General features: G+C 49.0%; 1 protein-coding gene and 1 pseudogene across 4 annotated transcripts in view; one reads left to right on the top strand and one right to left on the bottom strand.

The window, feature by feature from the left end:
- Positions 1-8,815: 8,815 nt before the first annotated feature.
- The window catches only part of MTA3 (metastasis associated 1 family member 3), a 196,583-nt gene continuing 184,473 nt past the window's right edge, over positions 8,816-20,925 (bottom strand). For 3 of the 4 annotated variants that reach the window (XM_024753600.1, XM_024753599.1, XM_024753601.1), the window contains exon 17: positions 8,818-9,110. In XM_024753600.1, the coding sequence (XP_024609368.1) occupies positions 9,085-9,110 (26 nt within the window). In that variant the 3' untranslated portion in view covers positions 8,818-9,084. Of the gene's footprint in view, positions 9,111-9,906; positions 9,981-20,925 lie in introns of all 4 variants that reach the window. The other variant, XR_003004294.1, reaches the window with a different exon arrangement.
- Positions 14,295-14,991, top strand: LOC112405159 (hepatic leukemia factor pseudogene; annotated as a pseudogene).

The following is a 20,925-nucleotide window of genomic DNA, read 5'->3' as shown; positions in this document are numbered from 1 at the left end:
GGAGAGGGCAAACTGTTGAAGTGCAGCGTTTTCTACTGGTGGGAAGGTACTGGCTGTGGTGGTACAAGGGGAGTGGGAGGCGGTTCAAGGCTGAGCAGAGACCCTATTCCCTGCACTTGGCTTCTGCATAGCATTTTGGTCCCTGGGACGGGCTGCACTGTTCGGTGAGCATGTTGGGCAGCACCTCTCTCCCCTTCCTAATGTGACCCGCTGTCCCCTTGAGGGGTGAAAAAATGGCTTCCATGACTTTAACCCTGGGACTCGTGTGCAGGGGCTAGGCAGGCATGGCTGGGCTGCCACCAATCATCCAGCATTTGCTGGGCACACACCACGGCCCAGACCCTAAGCCACAAAGTCAGATGATAGGTCTCTGACCTTGAGCCCCGTCAGGCCAAGCCTGGGAGAGACAGACCTGCAAACGGATCAAATGCAACCCAAGCCAGTGGGATTGTGAGGTAGTAACGTACTGAAGACAGCACAAGAGCACAGGGGTTGGGGGGGGTGACAGGGGGCGATGCATGTGAGCCGAGTCTTGGAGGATGAGGAATGTAGCAAAGGGAATGGCATCCCTGGCATAGGGAAGGGCATGAACAAGGGCACAGAGCTGTGAGAAGACTCGGTGTGCAGGGAAGGGTGAGGAGATCACGGAGGCAAGGGAGGAGGAGGCCTAGGGACAGAGTTAGGAGACAGGCAGGAAAGACAGGCTGGGCCCTGCAATCTCAGGAGCCTGGGAGGGTCCTGCAGACAACCCAATAAGGCAGGAAAGGGAGTGTGTGTGAGGTTTTTAAGAAGCCGAGGATGATCTGTCTTGCATTGTGATCAGTTACTCTGGGAACAGTGTGGACAGACTGGTGAGGGGTGTAGGAGATGACCTGAGTAGGACCTGAGTAGGAAACGGTCTGTATTCCAAGCAAGGGCAGTGGCAGTCTGCAAAGGTACAGACAGAGAGGCACAGCCCACGTCAAGCAGAGAGGCAACTTTGTGGATGATGGGTGGACACTGACGTATTAAAGAAACAGGTGGTAGAGAAGGTTCATAGGAAAAGATACAGAGTTAAGACAAGTTGGAGGGGCTTGGAGGACGTGCAGGTAAACACGTGCAGCACCACACTTAGGTCTGGAGACTGGATTTCAGAATCTCCCTCTTACTGATGAGAGCTGACCTTATGGGGATGGATGGGGTCACCTGTGGGAGAATGAAGAGGACCAAGAACCATCCTTTAAAAACTCCCCACAAGTAAGGGACACACAAAAGAAGACCCAGTGAAGTGCCCAGAAGAAACCTTTAAGTAGGAAGAAAACCAGGAATGCAACAATAAAAAAGAGCATGGAAGTAAAAAAAAAAAAAAAAAAATTAAAAAGAGCCGTCTTTTATGAGGGTGAAAGCCAAACATAAAACACCCAGACAGGGGCCTCCCTGGCGGCGCAGTGGTTGAGAGTCTGCCTGCCGATGCAGGGCACACGGGTTCGTGCCCCGGTCTGGGAGGATCCCCCATGCTGCGGAGCGGCTGGGCCCGTGAGCCATGGCCGCTGAGCCTGCGTGTCTGGAGCCTGTGCTCCGCAACGGGAGAGGCCACAACAGTGAGAGGCCCGTGTACTGCAAAACAAAAAACAAAACAAAACAAAAAAACCACCTAGACAGACTGCAAAGTGCCCCATGCAAGAATAAAGCATTCTCAAAAGTCCTAAGTGCATGCTGAAGAAAGCTGATGTGAGAACCAAAGTATGTGTCTGACACTGTCTGGTCAAGCATCCTGGACCGACACCCTGGATTAACACTGCATGGTCTGTGCTATTAAAAACAGCTTTTCGGGGACTTCCCTGGTGGCGAAGTGGTTAAGAATCCACCTGCCAATGCTAGGGGACACAGGTTTGAGCCCTGGTCCGGGAAGATCCCACATGCCACGGAGCAACTAAGCCCGTGTGCCACAACGACTGAGCCTGCGCTCTAGAGCCTGTGAGCCACAACTACTGAGCCCACGTGCTGCAACTACTGAAGCCCGCGTGCCTGGAGCCCGTGTTCCGCAACAAGAGAAGCCACCACAATGAGAAGCCCGCGCACCGCAGCAAAGAGTAGCCCCCGCTGGACGCAACCTGTGAAAACCCGCGCACAGCAACAAAGACCCAACGCAGCCAAAAATAAATAAATAAATTTATAAAATTTAAAAAAACCCAGCTTTTCAAGAAGTAATAGATTGTTGTTTGTATAAAATTTAATTATATGCAAAACATGTTCTGTATTGGTTGTGGATTCATACATTTGTATTAATTGTATAAAATCATGCATTGGGATGAGAAACACCAAAAGGAAAGTGCTTACTTCTGAAATGGAGGGACACGGAAAGGGGGTATGCAGGTGACTACTACGGTATCTGAAATTTATCCCTGTAAAAAATCTGGGAAAATGGCTGTAATATCTGAATGTTACTTAGCATTGCTCTGGGTAGAGAATAAAGGGGTCAATGTAATGAAGAGTACAAAGAAAAGTAACATGGGGACAACCGTGTCAAGCGCTCAAGAAAGCTCAAAGAGGATGACCAAAAGTCGTGCTGGATTTGGCATTTAGGAGGTCTCTGGTGACCTTGTGATGGCAATCTCAGTGAGAGGTTGGGGTGGGGGCAGAAGGGAAGCCATATAACCCACTATAATGGGTGGAGGAATTAATGAGATTTGAAGGAATGGAGACAACTCTTCCCTCTTTCAACAGATTTGCTAGTAAAGGGAGATAAGGCTAGCTTCAGATGAAGCTGAGTAGAAGACAGATGTGGTGGTGGTTTGACGGTTCTGTGATGTTGACTGGACGGAGAAGTGTAACAGTATGAGGAGAAGGGAGAGAGGGTGAAGATGAGGAGAGAGGGGAGAGAATGATGACAGAGCAATCATAAACACTCTGTCCCAGGCCCCATGCTAAGCACTTTACACACATTAACTTATTTAGTCCTGTAAGGTAGATACTATGATTCCCATCTTACAAATGAAAAAAACTGAGGCACAGAGAGGTTGAATATCTTGCCCAGGGTCATCCAGTAGTAAGTGGCAGCCTGGCCTGAGTCAGGACACTCTACTGCAAGCTCCTAAGGAGGGTGGGGAGAGGAACGGATCCAACATGTGGGTACCAGGAGGGTCCTCTAGAGGCCGAGGGGCACAAGGGGAAGAAAGGTGAAGGGATCCTTGGAAGGCTTGGCTCTCAGGAGGTGAGAGCTTCAGGAGTAACAAAGGATTGGAACAGCTGGTTCTGGAAATAAGAAAACAAGCTCCTGAAGAACATGTAAGTGGGCTGCTCAGTAAGCAGCCCAAGAGGCCTGGTGAGGTGGGTGCTCACAGCTCTACGGTAGCAACAGTGCCTGCAGGTTGGATGGTTTCCTCCAGCAACTCCCTGTAGTCCAGGCGCAAGATCAGAACAAATGGAAGATAAAACTTATCAGGAAGAAACCTCTTAAGAAGTTGGACCAAGGACTTCCCTGGCTGTCCAGTGGTAAAGAATCTGCCTTCCAGTGCAGGGGACGTGGGTTCGATCCCTGGTCAGGGAACTAAGATCCCACATGCCGCAGGGCAACGAAGCCTGTGCGCCACAACTACTGAGCTCAGCTGCCCCAACGAGAGAGCCCACGTGCCACAACTAGAGAGAAGCCCGCATGCCACAACGAAGACCCAAGCAGCCAAAATAATAAAGAAAATATTTTTTAAAAAAAGTTTGACCATAAAAACCCAGTCCTGAAGATGGATCTTAAGGCTGGTTCACCTTGAGAGATAGTGCATGTGACACTCTATAGGTGAGCTTCCAGAAAGAGGGAGATATTTGGGTCAGGATAAAGTCTTTTTTTTTTTTTTTTTAAGATTTATATATTATTTATTTATTTTATTTTTGCCTGAGTCGGGTCTGCGTTGCAGCACGTGGGATATTCGTTGAGGCATGCATGATCTTTCATTGTAGCACGTGGGCTCTTCATTGCAGCGCACGGGCTTCTCTCTAGTTGTGGCGTGCAGGCTCCAGGGCACATGGGCTCTGTAGTTTGCGGCACGCGAGCTCCGTAGTTGTGGCATGTGGGCTTAGTCGCCCCGTGGCATGTGGGATCTTAGTTCCCTGACCAGGGATTGAATCTGCGTCCCCTGCATTGTAAGGTGGATTCTTTACTACTGGACCACCAGGGAAGACCCAAAAGTCTTAATAAAAAGACACCAAGAACCACGACGCTAGGGATTTCACGGAGGGAGCTGCTGTGTTCTGCCTTGAGGGTCCCTCTGCGTCCACAAAACCTTCCCTGACCGCTAGTCCAGCCTTGCTGAGCCCTCTCTCCTGGGACTCCTACAAGTACCAGCACAGCCTTGCCTTACCTACAACCTTTTCTATTGTCCAGTAAATGCGTGTGTGTATGTCTTGCTTCTCTAGTAAAGCTCTTGAAAGAAACTTGGTGTATCTTTTTAAAAACACCTCTCACAAATCCCAGCAAACAAGGGTTGCAAACAGGCATACCTCACAAACAAAGGCTGGAGGGGTCCCAAGGGCGCCTATGATGGCCCTAGCACAGCGACTGAGGCACAGTCCACACTGCAGTCAAAAAGGTTGGAAACAACAAAATACTCAACAGAGAATAATTTCTACCAAGCGAGTTTCAGGGCCTGGGAAACAGTGAAGAACGCTGGGCATTTAGATCAGCCTCCTGATACCTTTTAAGTCAACTCAGACACGTTCGTTTCTGACTTTCAGAGCTGAGGAGGGTGAGACGCAGAAGAGGGCGCTGGGCTTCATCTGTGTGACATGCAGCTCTCCTGCGTCCACCTCACTGGCATGGGAGCCTCACTGTCAAAGCCCCAGGTGGGAGCACAGCACGCTCCCTCAGCTCACCACAGGAGCGGCCTGGCACACGTCCTCCACTTGGCTCTAGGCACAGCAGCGCAAGAGTGAGAGATGGGGCAAGGTCTGCCTGTTGCTTCTCATACCTCCAGGCCTTGGGGACACGGTCAAAAGCCACCTGCTGGGGCAGCCTGACCACATGAAACCTCCATGTCCTCAGGATGTGGTTTATGAGACAGCAGAATAAAGTGCGGACCCTGGGGAAAGGCCTCTGAGCGGCTGGGGGGACATCAGATTAACCTGCCTGGCCTCAGAGATACACAGGGGAGGAAGCAACTGATGCTGAGGGCTGGGGGCCTGCCCCTGCACCCAGCCTTATAGCTGAGCCACTGTCCCAGCAAAGGGCAGCATAAAACCAGATAGAATTTCCAGAAATTTATTGGAAACAGGATACAAATTGATTAGTAGATGGCATCTACTTACAGACAGACGGTCCACACTGTTAATATCACGCTCTGAGTGAATTATCATGACCACTGATGCATGGTCTGGGCTGGTGTTCTCTGGCAGGGAAAATCAGAGATTAGGGGAAGAGGAATGGGGAGGGGTAGGCAGAAAACTGGGATGCAGCTTTCCTGAGGGGAATGGTGAGGTGGGGCTGCTAAATGGCTAAACCCCCCCAATGGAAAACTTGGACAAGTGTTAAGAATAAAGTGCCCCCTGCCTCCCCAAAGCGCTTTCCTGCCTAGGCAAGAGCGGAAGAGAAGCTACAAGACACATCTACCCTCACCAGGGTCTTAGGACAGCATGGGACATAAACACCAGGCTTGGACATGACACAGAGAGGACCAAGGCCATGCACGTCCTGGGCCTGTTTGCCCTCTGACCTGTGCCCCCACCCTCCCCTGCTCTGCTCTGAGTGGTGGGGGGCTGACCACAGGTTGTCTGTCCCCAGCTCCCAGGTCAGCTGGCTTCCAGCTGGGTTTAGCTAACAAGAGGCAGCTGCAGAAATCTGGAGAGCACGAGGAAGTGAGAAGCCAGGCTATTTCTGCTCCCTCTCTGCCTGGGGGGACCAGGCAGGGACCTGTTTCTGGCACGGACCATGCCTCTTCATGGCTCCAGCTCCCACCACATTGGCCCTCTGTGGTCCCAGGCCCCCACCAGTGGCTGTGACTCCCGAGATCCAGTAACATGGCCTCTCCCCTCTGTCCTACCAGCTGTGGTTCCCCATCTCCGCGTTGCCCCTCACTCCCCTGTCTGGCATCTCAGCTCTTCTTGTTTCTGTATTAAATGATTCCCTGGATTAAAACCCCTCTGGTTTTGTTTTTTTTTAATTTATTTTATTTATTTTTGGCTGTGTTGGGTCTTTACTGCTGCCTGCCGGCTTTCTCTAGTTGCGGTGAGTGGGGGCTACTCTTCGTTGTGGTGCGTGGGCTTCTCATTGCGGTGGCTTCTCTTGTTGCGGAGCACGGGCCCTAGGCACGCGGGCTTCAGTAGTTGTGGCGCACCGGCTTGGTTGCTCCATGGCACGTGGGATCTTCCCGGACCAGGGCTCCAACCCGTGTCCCCTGCACTGGTGGGCGGATTCTTAACCACTGCGCCACCAGGGAAGTCCCCAAACCCCTGTTTTAAATACATAGACTGATTCTGTTTTCCTGGCTGGAGGCTGATAGAAACCAGGCTGGGAACTAGGCACAGTTGTGAGAGGCAAAGCTAAAAACCGCTATGTCCCCCTCCCTTGCACCACCTTGGGGATGCAGGGGGGCGGGCGATGACGGGGGGAGAGGGAAGATGGCTTGCGGGCTTCTGCATCCCTGTCCTAGGGAGCACGGACCAGGCTCAGCACAGCACCACTGTGTACGTCTGCTGGGAGCTGTGCAGACAGGTTCTGCATGTCACCCCACAAGCTCACTGCTCACAGTGGTGACACGCCACCGACACCTACAACAGTGACACTGTGGCCCCAAGAAAGGGGGTGGCTGGGAAACCCTCTCCACGCCAACGGCTCAGGTGGCAAAGGCAGATACTAGAGGCTCCTTGGTGTCCCTCGCCCATTCCCTGGAGGTTCAATGCTGGGGGACTTTTCAGAGGTGCAGTGAGAGTGTGAGATCTTCAGCATCCTCCCTGAAGGAGGACGGGGCTGCAGAACCAGGGGCTATTACTACACGGTGAAGGAAGAACTTCATGTGGCTCAAAATGAGCTGCACTTGTCCCACAGCTAAACATGAACTGGAACCGGGCTAGGCCTCCCTCTTCTTCCTTCAGACCCGGCCTGGCCCCGGTCTCCAAATCTCCTGGCCTGGGGAAGGAGGGCCTCCCCCCAACAAGCTGACAGCAGAGTCACGGGCGGCCAATTGCTCCTTTAACCACGAGTCACCATTTCATGTGGGTCGGGAGAGGAAAGGGGAAGGGTGAGGGAGCCATTCCACCTTCTATTGTCCACCTGCACAACAAATCCAGGGCAGGGCACAGGGACACAGCTTTGCCTTTAGAGGAGAACGTGGCACATGACAGGTGATGCGAGAGCTGGTTGCCTTCTGTCCCTGGGTCTTTTCAGAAAGAGCTCCTCTGTGGGACCCCGAGGGCAATGCCTGCCACCCTGCCCGGCTCACTGAGCACCTCTGACACAGGCCCACCCACGGGGCCCCAAGCCAAGAGCCGAAACAGCTCCAGGAGTTGGCAGTGGTGAGAATGTCCCCAGGGTCACCCCGCCAAAGCCTAAGATGAGAACCGACCCCTCCTGGAAAGAGGAGCCATGATGACCGCAAGGCTGGAAAAGGAAAAGGCAGCTCAAGCTCCGAGAGTCGCCCTCAGCCATCACACATCACATCCTCTCTGCTGAGCTGAACCCACGCTCTGAGGATCTAGGCAGCTAGAGGGTCATCGTCATTTTAGAGATACCGCACTCTGCTTGGGTGGCGGTGGGGTGTTCAACGCAATTGGAGCCACTCTGTCCTGCAACCACCTGGCCGTGTGGGGCACCTACTAACAGCCACCCAGCTGTCTCCCAGCTGAGGACTCCAGGGATGCCTGGGAGGTCAAACTCCAGCTGTCTTTCACGCTGCTGGGACCCTGTGCCCTGCAGCCGGAACCTGCAAACAGAGGCAGGGGAGTGGCCAGACTCACACCTGCTCAGGGAGCCAATGGGGCACTAAGTTATTCCTGTCCCCGTGGCTGTGTACACAGAGCCGCAGAGCACTCTGCCTGCGATGCCAGCAGGGCCAGTGCCGAGCGCAGACAGTAGAAACCAGGTCGCAGGCAGGTCTCCCGGGGCCTAGACACAGGAGCTCACACATATGTTTGGGGTGGAAGGCTCGGGGGGGCTCATGGTGTCATACACGCAGACTCACCCACAGACACAGTTCTCTCACTTCACCCTTCTAGGCCACACAGACTCCACCTGCTTAAAATCAGCCTGGGTGAATGAGACTCACAGAAGGGCCGACCTGGCTGCAGCTGCTCGCCAGCTGCTTTGGCTGTGAAGGAACAGGGCAGGACACGACGGTTGGTCACAGTGATACCCACACTCAGCTCAGGTTAACACCTGCTCTTGCTGGGGCTGCATGGAACCGAACAGAATGCTAACTGCTCTCCAAAGTACAGAGGACATAAAGAGTGCACAGGCTTCCCAAAGACGACTTTCTTATGTTTTGTCAGAACCGTAGGTAATTCTGTACCTTGGTGGTGGGGGGGAGGGGGTCAAATACAGGACGCATGGGGTGAAGGACAAAATTTCCCTATTAAAAAAATGGGGAATGAAGCCTATTGAGGTCAAAGCTGAGTGACAGTGACAGCAAGGATGTGGGGAAATATCATGAACTGCATAAACACTGGCACATTTCTTAAGAAAAATCCATTCAGAAAGATGCCGTGTCCCTCGTGTACACATCCACACAGCTGATGACAGAGCTGAGCTGGCACATGCAGGGCAGCAGCGGCTCTGAGCCCGCAGCAGCCCCACTGCCCCAGGAGACGCAGTGCCTAGGGTGCGGAGCGCCGGAGAAGCGGGGACGTGGAGTGGCTCCCCGAGCCCCTCGATTCCCCAGGCAGGTCCCCCTGGGGCAGCGAGGTCTCTGAGAGGAAAGCAAGGTGACACTGATTCACACGAGGAGACACAGCCTTGGGGACGTACACTCCTGCAGTCTCTTCCCCTGCCCCATCGAGTCTCCATGGGGCGCGTGGAGGTCTCCCACTGAAATGCTCTGGGGAGGGGGCTGCCTCGTGGCACGGCCGTAAACATCAGCAGAACAGAGTAGCAAGTCTTGGATTATAGGATTAAACAGGGATAGCTCAGTCTGACACGCAGCATGTGAATTCTGGAAAAGGAAAGAAACAGGGTCGAAGTTAAACAGGTTCCCACGGCGGAGGCAAGGTGAGAGGAAGGGCGGATCAGGCCTCCCACCACCACCATCACAACCTTCAAGGAAAGGAGGTCGAGCATTGATTCAAATGGAAGCTCGCAATGTCGTTTAGGGGTGGACATAAGGAAAGTTTAATTGAGGCCAAGAAGATATGTGAATGACACTGAAGTACCTTTAAAGCTGGGATTTGGATGGGCAGGTGTAGTGGTTACTGGCAAGGCGCTGCAACACACCAGGCAAGTGCTGACATGTGTGTCAGAGCAACATCACGGAACCTCTCTGACTGGACGCTGAGAAATGGGGAACACACCTGGCCTGCAGGAGGCACACCCCGATCTGAGGTAACCACAACTAATCATATGATGTGGGCACTCGGAGGCTAGGGACATACTTTTCTGCAGAAGGGGAGTGAACTCAAACACCCACAGTGTCACAGTGTCTGTCGTTCCCACCCCCTCCACTTGCCCCCAAACCTTCAACTCTCCTGTCCCAGAGCTGGGCACCCAGACACTCTCAAGAGAAACAAGTAAATGAAAAGGAGAAGTGCTGGCAAACTACGTCACCATCTGGTGTTACACAGTATGTTGTGAAAACTTCTGCTCGGTTATCAGGAAAGTGGCTAGGAGGGAAGTGGGGGGTGTCTGCTGAGATGGGATCAGCTGCTCGGGCCAAGGCAGGGCTCAGATACTCTCCCTCATCACACGCTCTGCAACCAGGAGAGGACACAGGGTTAGGACACAGGGACGCTCACCTTCACAGCCTCCCGCCATCCTGAGGAAGGTCTGCAGGATAGAGCAGAGCTGCGCCTTCACTTCATGAGCCTTTCTAGAATAGGGGAGATATATGCACACAGCCTGGTATTTGATAGGGCTCAGCACATACGTGTTAAATTAAAACCCAGACAATTCAGTTCAGGACTGGGCTAACTTGCTTTATTGATAGGTTACGGAACTGCCTTATTTAATTAACTTTCACCAGAACCTTGTGAGTCAGAAAGGTTAGGAAATTGCTCAAGGTCACAGGGCGAGTAAGTTGAGGAGTCAGGATTTGAACGCAGATCTTCTTAATTCAGGTAAAGTTTTTCCTACTACTCCAAGCCGCCCCATTCTCCATCCAACCCAGTAAGAGCATACTGCCCTCTTCAGTGTCTAAATTAAGGGTTATGTGTGTGTCAGTATCTCCAGTATCTCTCAGAAGCCTCTCTCTTTTTGTCCACCCCCTATGGAATTAAGCCATCTGCCAGAAGAGTCGCTTGTAAATAGCTTTCCAAGTTTCTGACCTGCCATGGTAAATTATGCTTTCTTCTATCTGTGCTAAACTTACCTGCGCCAGGTTCAAAAGCAACCCTCTCCTCCCAGCAGCTCAGGATCTGGCATCACACCTGCCTTCTCCACACTGGCCATGGTTTTAAGTTGAAATATGTCACCTCTTTGCATTCTGGACTGAAGAACCCCAGTGCTTACCACCTGCCCTTGTACCGCTTCATGTCTCCCTGCTCAAAGCTTCCTCAGCCCCACTGTGCTTCCTTGAAGCAAGGAACCAGAGCCACGTGCAGGGTCCCAGATACATAGGCCCCCAGCATGGCAGAGGGCCCCAGGAAAAGACCTATACCCATTCTCAGGTCTCCTTCCTAGATGATGTAGCCCAAATCATTTCCCTTTATGCTTATAAATTCTCAAATGTATCAATCTACATATGCTACTTTGGTCTATACTAACCCTGATTCATAAGCACTTTTTTTTTTTTTTTACAAAATTCTCCCTTTTGGTTTGACTATTCAGAAGTACATAAAGTCCATGGACTTGGAGATTCTGCACTCTAACCAACGGATGCAATGGCAACAACCTTTTTTAAGGTTTCCAGCTACTGGTGTCTGAGTTAATTTCCCTTCCTTCTAAAACCCAGAGGAGAAACCATTATCAGGATTTTGGAGCCCAGAAAGCAGATAAACAAGTGACAACAGACTATGTACTCAAGAATTCCAAGGCTGAAGCTGGCAGTGTGAAAACCTGAGAACCCAGTTTATACAAAGGAACTGACACCAGACACCTCTGGAAGTGGGGGGAGGGAGACTGCAGTAAGGGTTAGTTGAAGGCTGTTTGAGAAGCTCTCCTGACTCCATACCCCTAGGCAACTGCCCACCTCCCATAAGTCTGGATGTTTATTCTCTAAAGAGGACCAAACAGAGGGTCTCAGGCCTAAGGGACACAAGGCACCAAGTGCAGCTGAGGGCAGAGCTACCAATCCCCAAACTGAGGGATCAAGTGAACATATGCCTACTGAATGGTGAGGCTGCCAGCCTTCTTCCCCTTGAGTTCCCAGAAAGCAGATAGCCAAAACTTTATTCTCTGGAAAAGAGACTGCGCTGTGGTCTGAATGTCTGTGTCCCACAAAATTCCTATGTTGAAATCCTAATGCCCAATATGATGGTATGAGAAGGTAGAGCCTTTGGGAAGTGCTGAGGTCATGAGGGTATAACCCTCATGAATGGGATTAATGCTCTTATAAAAGAGACCCCACATGTTCCCTAGCTCCTTTCATCATGTGATGACACAGCAAGAAGATGGCAGTCTGCAACCTGGAACAGGGCCTTCGCCAGAACCCAACCATGCTGGCACCCTGATCTTAGACTTCCCTGCCTCTAGAACTGTGACAAATTCCTGTTGTTTATAAGCCACCCAACTGCAGTATTTTGTTACAGCAGCCTGAATGGACTCAGATAGATGGGAAGAATCTTCTCTGGGAAACTTGACCAGTCTGTAGAAAAAGACCTGAAGATACTGGCATTTGGGCCATCCAACAAACAGCTCGGCCTGATCACCATACTGTGAAGTGCACTGTAGGCTCAAGCACAGAGCTTTCATCTTATTTTAATCTCCTACTCTGAAACATTCTTACAGAACCAAAGGTCATCAGGAAGAAACCTCTAACACAAATATTAGAGACCAAAACAAACAAAAAGAACACAAATTGGAAGACATAGATTATTCATGGAGAAGAAAACTCAAGAAATGAAAAACACTATCATTGATATCCTCAAAGAAGTAAGGAAAGATACAGTCTCCACAAAACACAAACAGTATACTATTAAAAAATAGCTTTATAGGGTTTTTAAAATCTGTGCTGGAACAACATGTGCTGGCTTTAGAGATGTGATAAGAATCATTTTATTTTGAGTTTAATAAAAATAGAAAAATTCATTTATAAAACTAAAGACAGGGCTTCCCTGGTGGCGCAGTGGTTGAGGGTCCGCCTGCCGATGCAGGGGACACGGGTTCGTGCTCCGGTCCGGGAAGATCCCACATGCCATGGAGCGGCTGGGCCCGTGAGCCATAGGCCGCTGAGCCTGTGCGTCCGGAGCCTGTGCTCTGCAGTGGGAGAGGCCACGACAGTGAGAGGCCCGCGTACCACAAAAAAAACAAAAAACAAAAACTAAAAACAGATTGGGACTGACATATACACAATACTATATATAAAACAGATAACTTGTAAGAACCTGCTGTATAGCACAGGGAACTTTACTTAATACTCTGTAATGGTCTATATGGGAAAAGAATCTAAAAAGAATGGAGATATATATATATATATATATATGTATAACAGATTTACTTTGCTGTACAACTGAAACTAACACAATATTGTAAATCAACTATAATCCAATAAAACTTTTTAAAAAAATCTTATTGTTTTCCAAATTATATATGAGAAGCAGCATAAAAAGGGAATTCTAGTAATTATGTATTTTCAGACTCAGTTCTAAAATAAAATGTAAACTTTTCTCTCCATAAAAAAATGCATGCATACATACATGTACGTGTGTGTATGTCTGTGTGTGTCTGTGTACGTGAAAAATAAAAGGCTATTTTTAAACCTTAAAAAAAAAAGACTAAAAACAGGAGAAAAAGAAAACTGGTGTGTTCATATTAATATCAGACAAAATAGATGAATTTAACAGAAATAAAAAGGATAATTTCATAGTGATAAAAAGGTCAAAAAGACATAAAAATTCTAACTATATACTCAATAACAGAATTTCAAAATTACATGAAGTAAAAATTGGCAGAATTAAAGGGAGAAATTAGACAAATCTGGTTTGAATATAAAGTTGAGTAAAGTAGTACTCTCCAGAAAGTAGAGAAAAAAGCTGCAGGGAAAGAAAACTGGAGAGAAACAAGAAGAAAATCAGAAGAGCAATGCAGGAGGCCCAACATTTTGCTCCTTTTTTCTGCTGTCTGGTCCCAGATGCCTTAAATGTAATCAGCCCTATTTCCCCAGGACTTGCTCTTGGTTGGCCTAGCTCACTGACTGCCCCAGAGGGGTTCCTGTAGGCGCTCAGTGCCGCTGCAATCAGACCATCACGGAAAGGGTCTTCTCAGATATCTTCTTAGGAAGCTCCATCTAATAACAAAGCTGCCTTCAAGCTTGCTCCTCAGTTTTACATTAATTACTTTTCATATTCATGGATATGTAAATAGTCGCTGATAAAAATAAATATTTGGTTGAGGGAGGAACACGCATAAATTATAACTCATGTTTTCTGAGCTTAAAGAGTGCTCAGTCATCTGGAAGGGAAAACAGGAAACACTGAAGGAAAATAATGAGCAAGGTTGGGAAGCTTAAAATAAACCCAGTGGGAGTCTCCAGATCAACTAGGCTGTGACAAATCCTTCCATTTTCATTGCCCCTGGGGCTCTGCAGATTCGGAAGACTTCTGCTCACTTCTTTACTGGGATCTAAAGAGACTGTGGGCGGCGGGGGCCGGGGGAGCAGTGGGAGGTTGCCCTCTGCAGCCGTCTGCGTCTTTTTTCTTTCCTTTTCGCAATTTTGAACATTTTACAAGACGAGGGGTTCGAGGCAAGTGAGAGCATCCTGTACGTCGTGGAGGAGCCCACGGGCACTTGGCGCGCTCCCTGGGGACTGCACTGGGAACCTGAAAGTTTTTTGTTTTTATGCAGATATATTTATATTTTTATGCAGATGTATTTATAAAGACATAGGTAATTTTTTTTTCCTCCCTTGTCTCCACCGCCTTGAAAGCGAGAACTTTTGGCAAAGGACGGAGGAAGAAGCTCAGCAACATTCTGGGGGGAGGCTGGGGTGGGGTTTTTTTTAAGAAAAAAAAAAATTGAGTGCATAGCGATGGAGAAAATGTCCCGACCACTCCCACTGAATCCCACCTTTATCCCACCTCCCTACGGCGTGCTCGGGTCCTTGCTGGAGAACCCGCTGAAGCTCCCCCTTCACGAAGACGCATTTAGTAAAGATAAAGGAAAAGAAGCTGGATGATGAGAGTAAGAGCCCGACGGTCCCCCAGTCAGCATTCTTGGGACCCACCTTATGGGACAAAACCCTTCCCTATGACGGAGATACTTTCCAGGTGGAATACATGGACCTGGAGAAGTTTTTGTCGGAAAATGGCATTCCCCCCGGCCCATCTCAGCATGACCACAGCCCTCACCCTCCTGGGCCGCAGCCGGCTTCCTCAGCTGCCCCCTCCGTCATGGACCTCAGCAGTCGGACCTCTGCACCCATTCACTCTGGCATCCCATCCCCAAACTGCATGCAAAGCCCCATCAGACCAGACCAGCTGTTGCCAGCCAACCGCAGTACTCCGAGCCCCATTGACCCTGACACCATCCAGGTCCCGGTGGGCTATGAGCCAGACCCGGCCGACCTTGCCCTCTCCAGCATCCCCGGGCAGGAAATGTTTGACCCTCGCAAACCCAAGTTCTCTGAGGACGAACTGAAGCCACAGCCCGTGATTAAGAAAGCTCGCAAAGTCTTCATCCCAGATGATCTGAAGAGCACTGGAGGAAAAAGTCCCCAGCAGATTTAAGTCACTGCTGTCATCCAATACCTCAGATTACCTTCAGTGATGCAGAATCATAAAATGTCCAGGTTTTGGGACTTCCCTGGTGGCGCAATGATTAAGAATCCACCTGCAGGGACTTCCCTGCTGGCGCAGTGGTTAAGAATCTGTCAGCCAATGCAGGGAACACGGGTTCAAGCCCTGGTCCGGGAAGGCCCCACATGCTGCAGAGCAACTAAGCCTGTGCGCCAGAACTACTGAGCCTGTGCTCTGGAGCCCGCGAGCCACACCTACTGAGCCCGTGCGCCCGAGAGCCCATGCTCTGCAACAAGAGAAGCCACCGCAATGAGAAGCCTGCACACCGCAACGAAGAGTACTAGCCCCTGCTCGCTGTGACTAGAAAAGTCTGAGCGCAGCAACGAAGACCCAACGCAGCCAAAAAAAAAAAAAAGAATCCGCCTGCCAATGCAGGGGACACAGGTTCAAGCCCTGGCTGGGGAAGATCCCACATGCCACAGAGCAACTAATAAGCCCGTGTGCCACAACTACTGAGCCTGCGCTCTAGAGCCTGCGAACCACAACTACTGAAGCCCGCGCGCCTACAGCCTATGCTCTGCAATGAGAGAAGCCACCGCAATGAGAAGCCCCCTCACCGCACGGAAGAGTAGCCCCCGCTCACCACAACTAGAGAAAGCCCATGCGCAGCAACAAAGACACAACGCAGCCGAAAATAAATAAATAAATTTATTTTAAAAATAAAATAAAATAAATAAAAAATAAAGAGACTGTGTAGGGAGATGCCTAAATCAATTGGTTTCTGGAGTTGGTCTTTATTTCCCTGGGGCATCAAGATCTAATACTGATGTCCCAATAGCTTTCTCAGACATTTGTGCCTGCTCTTTGGATGAATGAGTCAAACCTCTGCTGAGGAAGAACTGTTTCTCAGGGACCCAATTCCCTCCCTCTGCTGTCTTCCCTTTCCTTTCCCAAGCATCTACCCTTCCTGCCAAAATTGGGACCCAGCTATCAAGTCAGAGGTTCACTTTCTTTCTCAGAGGTTCACCTTCTACGTCGCTGAGAATGGGAATACACAGGGATAGGTTGGTTAAAAAGGTTTCCTGTAATGACCCTTGCAGGTAAACAGAGACACTTATTGAGGAGGCCAGGGCTGGCTCTCACAGTTGACGGCCCTTGCATAACTACCACGGACTTCAGTCACTCTTCTAAGACCTCCCTATTGCTGAGAGGGTCTCAAACCTAGACCTCTTACAGGCTCACACACTAGCATTTTCCTCAGGGGTCAGGACAAGACTATTCTCTGGAAGAAACTGTGATATTTATTAGTAAACCCAGCAATGGTCCCAGGGGTGGCCAATTTGGCATCCTTCCAGAATGTGTCAAAACACCAAGGTGTTGATTATTCACACCTAAGGTACTTGGGCCTGTCTTCCTCCACAACCCCCGCTCCTATGGCTTCACAGTGTGAGAGAACATCCGCTGCCCTCAGAAGACGCTTCAGCAGTCCTTAAACTCTCCAGAGACATTAGATAAGCTTCTATAATTGCTTCACATTCAACAAACTCTGGGCCATAATGATCCATTATAAAAACTGAAAAAAACTTGAAAGGAGCTTTCCCTGGTGGCGCAGTGGTTAAGCATCTGCCTGCCAATGCAGGGGACACGGGTTCGAGCCCTGGTCCGGGAAGCTCCCACATGCTGCGGAGCAACTAAGCCTGTGTGCCACAACTACTGAAGCCCGCGTGCCTAGAGCCCGTGCTCCACAACAAGAGAAGCCACCGCAATGAGAAGCCCACGCACCGCAACGAAGAGGAGCCCCCGCTCACCGCAACTAGAGAAAGCCCGCGTGCAGCAACAAAGGCCCAACACAGCCAAAAATAAAAAAAAAAATAATCAATAAATAAATTTATTAAAAAAAACAAAACTCCAAGGTACTTTGATATATTTAATCAGGTTATAACATTATACCTTGGGACAGGAGACCAGAGGTGAGTCCAGGGGCACTCAATGTTCTTCCATAAAAAATGGTTTAGTCTTCTGAAATGACATAAAAATTTTGACAGAAGGCAGCCTGGGCCGAAGCATGCCGAGAAGCACCGTCAGCCGCTCCTGGCAGTCTATTTTTATTGGGATTTGTGAAGACAGCAGATGCATTCCCAGAGCTCTCTCACTGGTACAATGGCCCTCACCACCACCCATTTCCCAGGGTGGGAAACAAACAGTTGGAGCTGCTGAATCACTGATTTTAGAAACAAGTCATCAAAAGGACAGTCTTCACACACCAGATCATAATATTATACTTGGAGGCATCCACATTAGATACCCTCTTCATGGTATAAAGACATTGAGAGATGATGTTACTCAATGCAGAAAACCAATAAGAAAAATAACGACCTGCAGTATACTCACATACCGCAGGGGAAATAAGCCAGAGGAGAGCAGATTAAAAAGAAGTTTATTGTACAATTCATCAACTTCCTCGCTCAGATGACCTGACTCTGTCCCACTGAAAACTCACCTCTTCTGAGCCTGTTCCTTTGGTTTTCCTGACACTCTGAGTCCTGCTTCAGCAGTACCCTTGGAACAAAAGCCATGCCATCTCAGAGAAAGGTTAAGAGCACCCCCAGCTGATGCTCCCTTTGTCTGTTATCACTACACAGCAGAAGCTATTCTCAAGCGTCCCCATTTGATAAAGATGGAGACATAGCAGGAAGTCCCCTCGTCCCTGTGCAGTGCGATGGAAGATCTGCTGATTGACCAAACCTCAAGCATCTTGACAGCGGGTGGGGAGGGGATCCCAGGCATCTCCTTAGGGGGTCAGGACAGGGTGAGAGATGCCTGTACAGCCCCTCTGCCCCTCTCATCTCTGGAGTCTTTTCTGACCCAGGCTTCACTCTGAAAAAGATTTCGCTGCCTCAGGTGGATGGTGTTCCATCCCCTTTGCCATAGGGTCTCTAATCACAGGAACCTACAGGAAGCTGAATGAGCCCTCTTTATAAACCTAATTTTGTCTTTAATACTCTTCTAAATAACTTAAGGGCAATTTTTCTTTATAGATACTGTCCCCTTTTATGTGCAAATATACATTGGAACATACCGATTTACCTTCAAGCAAATCCAAGAGTCATTTTTTTGAGAATCATACCTTTAGGCAAGAAATCAATGTAATTATAAGGAAAGTATTGACATTTTATTTATATACAATTCACATATGACTAAAAAAACTTTGGTTGATATTGTAACAATTTTCAAAATAGAACATTCACAATAGTTCTTCTTTAAAGGAGGGGATGGAATCTTAACATTTAATGAACACCTACTATGTGTCAGAGTCAATGCTGGGAATATCATATAATTTAATTGAAACACATCTCACCTTTAAGTGATTGTGGCTTTTCTCTATTTCTTTTTTCTCCCCTCTCTCTGACACTAATATAGCTCCTATCCCCTAAGTTCCAGTAAAAGGAGGGGGGTACGATATGGGCAGAGGAGCTTCACAGAGGCAGGAGATGGAGGTGACGGCTTTGATTAGACAATAATGGCTTACACTTTGCAGTCTGAGCAAAGAAAAATTGCTCTACCTTCCTCTCTATATTTGCAGACACAAACCCATCTCCGATACGCAGAAACACCTCCCAGGTACATGCTGTACTCAACACACAGATCAGGGATACTTATTTACCCAGTGGAAACAACCTTAGACTTGGAGTTTATATCTCATCTCTGCTACTTGCTAGCAGTGTGACTTTGGGCAAATCCCTTCATCTCTTTGAGCTTCAGATTTTTTCATTATTAAAATGCAGGTTATAACACCTACCTCATAAAGTGTTTGGAAGATCAAGTGGTGTAAAGCAGGTGAAAATTTTTAATCATTATAACAACACCGTTAAGGCAAATGAAATCTGTACTTTACAGAAGAGGGGCAAAAAAAAAAAAAGGTTAAGGAAACCAAGTGATTTACCCAAAGCCACATAGGAAATAATCAGAGAAGCCAGCAATTAATCCCCTCTGACTCTGAACAGTCAGATGTGCTTTTTTCCATGGCACAGACAAATTCCATCTCCCCTGCTGCCCTCCCTTTTGGGCTCTCAGACATGGAAAGTAATGCCTCTTCTATCCCCACTGATCTCAGGGCCTTCTCTCTTCACAGCCACCTGGTGTTAGCCAAAGTCAGCCAAATGTGGTAGATACTTGGTTGGCTGGCATTAGGAATGTCATCAAAGCATCTGTAAGTCAGAAAAGGAGACAGGATTTGGAAAGCACGTGGCACACCACGGGACCTACAGCCTGACAGGAAAGGCTGAAAGTAGGGGGACTGATACGGATCTGGGGAAGTCTACACTGACACCAAAAAATGAGGCTTCTTATGTATGCAGGTTTTGTTTTTTACCCTTGGAATTTAAGCTCCATTCACAGAGGCCTGTGTGTGGCTGGGTGCCACAGGTTAAGAGGACACAGAGTGCTGACTTCCAGCCCCCAGTCATACCAGGGCCTTTAAAGGACCAGGGCCAGGGCCAGGTGAAAGACAGTGACTTTCAGAAGATAAGAAGGAGCTGTCCATCTTTTTTTTTTTTTTTTAAATGTCAGGTAAAATCCTTTCTACCAGCAGAAATCCAGAGACTCTCTTCCCATTATGAAGAACCTCCAACTGAGGGTGGAGGCTGAGCAAAGGGGGCAAGCTGCGAAGGGGACAGGAAGCCCTAGAGCTGAGAGACCTGGATATTTCAGTACAATCAGGCTTTGCTTCCAGTCAGATTAGTTCTGCCCACCAACATCCTGTCCGGTGTGCTCATCTGTCTGACATGCTGATAATTACAGCAGTGCTAACTGATTTTATTATTGGATCACACAGGGCAAAGCTCTTCCATGAATTTGTACCTATCAATTCCAGTGTATAATGGTATTAACTCTCCCATGAAAACTCACTATTAGCCTAACATTTTTTTCTAGTACTTTGAGTTCACCTTGGAAACTCACGTTAGTCAGGATCTTATATCCTGAGGAAACAAGAAACAGATGAATTATCCCAAGGAAAAGGTCCACAGGGAATACAAAAATGGGGACATTTTCTAAAATATGTGTTTCTGTTCCACTTTTGCCTCTCAGCTCCACGTCCATCCACTTAAACTCGGCTTTGCAATTCTGGGTGGGGTTGGGACTCCGTAAATCCATTTCAGGTCGGCCATCCAGATCCCTGTTGCACCAGCAGGGGGTGCCCGAGGGCACCTACAAGGCAAGAGGCTTGCTCCTTCCTGCTCCTGCCAGCATTGCCCCAGGAGCAGCAGCAGTGTGTGTCGGTCCCCAGCTTGTCTTCACACTCCCAGAAGCAGCCACATCACACTTTCTGAGTGATGCCAGCACCGACAGAGCAGCGCCCTTTCCTCAAGGGTCTGAGTTCCAGCTCCTTGGGCTTCTAGCTGTGAAAAGCCCAACTTGTCCCTTTTGCTCTCGCAGCTCTAGTGATGGTGGCTGTTTCCTGTCCCCCAGCCCATGCTCCCCATTTACCTATTCTGTCCTTCAATATCTGTCATATTGATTTCTGATATTACAAGAGCTGTTAAAATAACTTATGTAGCTTCTACCTTGCTGACTGATACAGCACGTTTGAGAGCCTCAACTTCATTTATAACAGTGGTTAAAAGAGCAGACTCTGGGGCTTCCCTGGTGGCGCAGTGGTTGAGAATCTGCCTGCCAATGCAGGGGACACGGGTTCGAGCCCTGGTCTGGGAAGATCCCACATGCCACGGAGCAACTAGGCCTGTGAGCCACAACTACTGAGCCTGCGTGTCTGGAGCTTGTGCTCCGCAACAAGAGAGGCTGCGACAGTGAGAGGCCCGTGCACCGCGATGAAGAGTGGCCCCTGCTCGCTGCAACTAGAGGAAGCCCTTGCACAGAAATGAAGACCCAACACAGTCAAAAATAAATAAATTAAAAAAAAAAAAA

Source organism: Neophocaena asiaeorientalis, unplaced genomic scaffold (assembly GCF_003031525.2).
Source record: "Neophocaena asiaeorientalis asiaeorientalis breed wild unplaced genomic scaffold, Neophocaena_asiaeorientalis_V1.1 scaffold171, whole genome shotgun sequence".
NCBI lineage: Eukaryota > Metazoa > Chordata > Mammalia > Artiodactyla > Phocoenidae > Neophocaena > Neophocaena asiaeorientalis.
This window is presented reverse-complemented; position numbering and strand designations above follow the sequence as displayed.